This window comes from Choristoneura fumiferana, chromosome 21 (assembly GCF_025370935.1).
Source record: "Choristoneura fumiferana chromosome 21, NRCan_CFum_1, whole genome shotgun sequence".
NCBI classification, from domain to species: Eukaryota; Metazoa; Arthropoda; class Insecta; order Lepidoptera; family Tortricidae; genus Choristoneura; species Choristoneura fumiferana.
Window position 1 is genome coordinate 2,656,513 of NC_133492.1, and position 6,357 is coordinate 2,662,869.

Sequence of the window (6,357 nt, forward strand, 5' to 3'; positions counted from 1 at the left end):
CTATTCTGGGCGTGTCCGACATGCTCTTGGCCGGTTTTAACTTTTTTTCGTTTGTTTGTTTGTTACCTCATCACGTCTAAACCACTGAACCGATTTAGATGAAATTCGGTATGCAGATAGTTTGAGTCCCGGGAAAGGACATGAGATAGTTTTTAACTCTGAAATTGCCTATTTCCCGCGGGATAGCGATAAACTAATTCTACCCGGACGGAGCCGTAGGCAGCAGCCAGTATTAAGTAAATAAATATTATTTATTTCATTAAATTTTCCTACATTACATTCATTTAACTTAGATGAGTAATTCCTGAAATAACTACCAAATTAAATGAATATTCCTCGCGCAAATAGTTCAGACTTTGTTCCATAATTGCCATAAATTTACTTGGCTACCAGGAAATCTATTTTCTAGCGAGTAAATATAAACTTGCCTATATAAATTAGGGCCAATCAACTATTTTACCGACACTTTGGGCGTCTCCTGCGTTACCAAAATTGTCTCTGGCGTTACCAAAAAAACGTACTTCCAACAAGATATTTCTCGGTTTGATAGTTTAAACATACGTAGGATGGCATGTATTCATGTACACCATCTATTAAATTACAGAAAAAACATGTTTACTTACAAAAATCTGCAATTGTTTGAAAAATGTCGCTGACAGATTAGTGTCGGTAAAAAAATTGATTGGCCCATTATCCAAGTATAACATATACGTTTAAATGTTTGTTACATAGTTTAATTCCTCGGCGGTATTTCGGAATCATCATCATCATCATCTATAGGTACATCTATTAAGTGATAGGTAATGATCACTCACATTTGAGTGTGGAGTTGAACTCCAGTGTGTTAAGACGTGTCCGCGCTGTGCACAGTGAAAAACCAGTGAAGTGAGACCCCTGTCTTACGACGTTTGCATCATTCGCCCGTGTCTGGTTTCACTGGACGCCCTAAGACGCTGACCAGTTATTAAGATCCTTCGCTTACGGCCGCGGTGCGGGCGACCAGTGTCTCGCACGACTGGTTATCGGCGCGTAAACAAATACCCACTAGTTTTGTTATTTACATACGCGTACAAATAAAAATAATAAATAAAATGACAAAAATTTGTGCTGCTTGCTGTAAAACAATGACAACTTCACAAAGCATCCAATGCACTAAATGCGAAAGTGGTTATCACCATGTTTGTGTCAATATACGCGACCCTCGCAAGCTTAGTGAAAACACAATAAAGGAGTGGGTGTGCCCCGTATGTCAGAGCAATATGCCTAAGAAAGGAAATTCAAATACTCCAGTTCGAGCGTCCACGCAATCTGACAACAACACAACTAGTAGCAATAGTGCAAATACAAATGTGACCTTGCGCCCCCAGAACCGCAAAGGTACCTCGCCCCTGGTGTCCCACGAAATCGGCTCAGACTCTGATGCAATAACATCACTATCAACTGAGGTCAAATTAATGCGGCAAGAAATGAGGAAAATGAGCGAACACATGGAAAATCTCACCAAGTCTTTCTCGCAGTGTAATGCGCGTTTAGATAATTATGAAAGTCGTTTCATCGCGCTCGCCAAGCGGATCCAGGTACTCGAAGATCGTGAAATAGGAAATGAAGTTCTTCGCCAAAAAGTTTCAGAGCTAGAAGAGCAACTCAACACACAAATACAAACTCGACTGAGCAACGAAATTGAAATCGCAGGTGTAAACGAATGCCCTAATGAGAGTAAAATGCACATAGTACTTACCGCTGCTCAGAAGATAGGATTACCATTATCAGAGGACGACATTGACCACGTGACCAGGGCTGGTCCTAAAGGGTCATCAAGTGGGGACAGCAGGCCTCGGCCATTGGTGGTCAAATTTGTGAGACGTGCCAAGAGAAACGATTTCCTGAAAGCAGCAAAGAGCAGACACAATGTGACCTCTGCATCAATCAATGTAGACGGCCCCTCGAGGAAGTTGTACTTCAACGAGAGATTGACAAAGGCAAACCGCTTGTTATTTCGTGAGGCAAGGGAGTGGTCAAAAAACGCCGGTTTCAAGTACTGCTGGACAAGAAATGGGATCATCCTCATACGCAAGAAGCCCGGTTGCCCGGAATATGTCATCAGGAGTGCTGCTGATCTTGACAGATTCCACAACACAATCAGTCCAGATGAGCCCGAGAACGCCGAGCAGCCCGCGGTTCCCAGCACGCCTCAGGGCCAGGAGTGAGCTGAGACTAAGAAGGCCTTCAGCGTATTGTTTCTCTCTGTCATGCAGAATCCTTCTGCATCTGTGCTCACTTAGCCTAATTGTATACCACACACTACACACATTTGACACACAAAATGTAGTTTCTCATAAACACTTTAATACTCTGCACTCTAAACACTTACATTGTACTCGACCTACAACAATGAGGTTCCCCATGGCAGTAAAAAGTCACGTGATTAAATGTCTAGTTAATGTGCTTCAGAAATTTATGACTACCCTTCTTTTTCAAAAGTATTGCTACTTTATCAATTACGAAGATGGCATTACATGATCTTACAAATGGGTTGGACCAATCCTTTGCCATTGAATGTCATAAATTAAACAATTTAGATCAATTTAAGACTATTTTTACCACACAGTACAAATTTAAAGTCCTAACAACAAATATACGAAGCTTGCAACGCAACTTTGATGCTTTTGTAGTAGCCTTAAAGCGTGTAGATATTGACGTTGATGCCATAATACTCACGGAGTGCTGGTTGAGAGATGGATCGGTGATTGACCAACTTCCGGGATATACCTCGTTTCATACTTCTAAATTTATAAATAAGAGTGGTGGGGTTGTTGTTTATATAAAAGACAATCTTCAGGCCACAGCTGTAGAGTCACCATTAGAGGATGCTAACTGTCTCTCAGTAACTATCTCTGACCAAATAGTGCTGCATGGAATATATCGATCTCCCTCAGTTACAAACCTTGAAAAGTTTTTAAATTCTTTAGACCACTTATTGTGCCAAAGTAAAGATAATCACCATGTGGTATTGGCCGGAGATATAAATATCGATCTGTTGCGTGACTCAACACACAATCAATCAAGTTACGTCTGTCTATTGGCCACTCACGGGCTTCTCCCCTCAATAACCGTGCCTACCAGAAATAGTGCATGTCTCGACCACATTTTTATTAAATACAACCAAATGTCTATAGGTGCTGTTAGTCCTTGCTCTGTGTCAGATCACGATATCGCCATGGCTGGCCTCTTGGGCTATAAACCCGGGAAACGTGATCGTTATGTCGTCAAAACTAACTATGGGAAAATAGCGGAAGAGCTGAAGGCTGCTGACTGGTCAATCGTTACCAACGCTACAGACGTGAACGAGGCAGCTAAAAATTTTAATGATTTGATTACTCAGTCAGTTAGAAATAATACGCGGGCTGTTAAGGTCAGTCGTTCCAAGTTTAACATCAAGCCATGGATAACGCCTGGATTGATTAAGTGCATGAGGCATAGGGACAGGCTACACCAAAGTGTAAGGGCATCACCGAACAATCAGTTTCTTCGTCTTATCTACACCAGGTATAGGAACTTTTTTGATAACTTGTTATTTAATCTCAAAACTGAATATCAAAACAAGCAACTGATCGATAATAAAAATAATCCCAGTAAACTCTGGCAATCCATCAAAAGTATCTGTCAAAATCCTAATAGGAAAAACCACGCAGAGGAACTTTTAGCATCTGGTGACAAACCCGCCATTGAAGTACTTGACGATTGCAATAGATATTTCGCTGCCAACGGTAAAATTCTGGCCGATAAGATTTTATCCAAAATTTCTGAGACAGAAGCATCCTTAGCTGAAAAATATAGACCTCAACGGACAGTTCCCAACTCAATTTACCTGTATCCTACCGACACAGACGAGGTGAGTAGAATAATTACCCAGCTCAAAAATGATAGTGCACCTGGTCCTGATAACGTAAAGCCGCTACTGGTGAAAGAGTTGAAGCAAATTATTCTTGAGCCTTTGACCTTTATCTGTAATCTCAGTATGAGTTCGGGTTGTTTCCCTGATTGTTGGAAGGTTGCCTGTGTCTCACCGATTCACAAATCAGGACCCAAAAACTCGCCAATCAATTTTAGACCGATTTCGCTGTTGTCTGTTTTCTCCAAAATATTGGAGAAATTAATTAAGGTTAGGCTAACTCGTTTCGTTGAGAGCAACAGGTTAATCTCAGACCGACAATTTGGTTTCAGGGCTGGAATGTCAACTGAGGATGCGGCTGTCCTTTTGACTGATTACATTTCTGGTTACCTGGACGGTGGAAAGAAATGCATTGGTATTTTTCTTGACCTTGCTAAGGCTTTCGATACCGTCTCGATTGCCATACTATTGAAAAAGCTAGAACACTTGGGGGTTAGAGGTGTTGCTCTCGACTGGTTCACTAGTTATCTTACGGATCGTGTACAAACGGTGAAAATAGGTGAGCTGGTTAGTGATCAGCTCCCGGTGAGGTTCGGTGTTCCTCAGGGAAGTGTGCTCGGCCCATCTTTGTTCACATTGTATATCAATGATATTTTTGACATAGCCATACCGAACGTAGACCTTATTTGCTACGCGGACGATACTGTCATTTTGGTGAATGGTAAGTCGTGGGATGACACCTTCCCTGAGGCCGAACTCGCGCTGGCAAGGGTTGGTTCGTGGCTGGACCGTAATCTCCTGACACTGAATGTTGAGAAGACTAATTTTATAGCTTTCTCAAAAACTATAGTCGCCTCGCCTTCCGCAGAAAGAAGCATTAAGTTTCACTCCTGTTCATGCAGCAGTTTTACTGGTCTGCCTGATTTGGTTCCATTATGTGACTGTCAGGTGATAAAAAGACAAGTCGTCGTTAAATACTTGGGCCTTCTGTTTGACCAGCACCTCTCTTTTGCACAGCACATCGCCGCTCTTGCTGCAAGAGTAAGAAAAATCATTTATATAATGAAGAGACTGCGAAACTGTGCCACGAATGAGACATTAACACTTGTATATCAGGCGCTGTGTCAATCCATCCTCCAGTATGGAATTGCCGTATGGGGATGTGCAGCAAAGTGCCACATGTTGTTTGTAGAACGCGCGCAGAGAGCTGTAATTAAAGTAATGCTCAAAAAACCATATAGGTATCCCACACATTTACTATTTCATGAAGCGAAACTACTAACAGTAAGGCAGCTCTTTATTACTAAAGCAGTCGCTCGTGCGCATACTGATGTCCTCGGCACGGGTCTCCACGAAAAAATCCTACGAAAACGTCAATATAGGTTACCGCTCCCACCATGTAGATCTGCTCTTGCTAGACGATCGCCCGCCTATTCTCATTGTTGTATATACAACTATATCTGCAAACACTGCAACATAAAACGTCTCAAAGTTCCCACTGCACTGGGACTTGTAAAACGGTGGTTAATCACACGGAACTACAGTGAAACGGAGGACATTATTGAAGCAATTAAGAAAAAATAAACCTCCTCTATGCACACCTACATTCACACACACACACACACACACACACACACACACACACACACACAAACACACACACGCACACACACATACGTGTACACACACACTCACTAAGCATGCGAGCACACGTATTTATTTGAATTTGTATCTATGGCTTATACTTAATGCGTAACCACAACATTTTTTATCATTTGTATCCTTTTGGCCTACTGGTACAACTTTGGTCTACTTGTAGTAATATTAAAAACGATAAAATTGTGTACAAAATATAATATTAATTATGATTTTCTTATCTGCCTACTTTTGTCAACCGCACTCGCAGAGGGCCAAGATACAGGCTTAGCCTAGTTTGGCCTCTGACGGATTACTAAGTTGTATATACTGTTATCTCTTTTGGTCAAATAAATTATTTTGTATTTTTTTTTTGTATTTTTTGTATCTTAAATCGAGTTTAGCTCCTAGGACGAATTAGCCCGAAACATATCGAACTTAACTCGATTTAAGATGTGAGTTATGCGGTAGATACAATACCATTTAATACGAGTGAATCTCATGAGTTTCATGATCAAAATCTATAGGTACCTCTCACTGGAGAGCAAAGACCTCCACTCGGAATGGGATGGCTTGGGCCGTAGCTACCACGCGGGCCCGGTGTGGACTGGGAACTTCAGACACATCTTAAAATTTCTTCGCCGGTGTGTGCAGGTTTCCTCACAATGTTTTATGTGAAGTAAATTTTGAATCTGGTTTCGCAAACTGCGAGCCTGGGTTTGAACCCACGATCCGCTGCTTGTGAGGCTATAGATCAAAACACTAAGCAACCACGGTTGTACCTCAATGCTACGCGAAAATTCTAAGTTAAGTGAAGATGGACACTTCCG

At 41.6% G+C, this 6,357-nt stretch overlaps 1 protein-coding gene across 1 annotated transcript; it reads left to right on the forward strand.

Moving 5' to 3' along the window:
- Window positions 1-825: 825 nt before the first annotated feature.
- LOC141439750 (uncharacterized) lies at window positions 826-5,896 on the forward strand. The gene has a single exon (XM_074104121.1). It carries the CDS (start codon window positions 1,092-1,094, stop codon window positions 2,205-2,207), a length of 1,116 nt encoding a protein of 371 aa, XP_073960222.1. The 5' UTR covers window positions 826-1,091; the 3' UTR covers window positions 2,208-5,896.
- The last annotated feature ends 461 nt before the right edge of the window (window positions 5,897-6,357 follow it).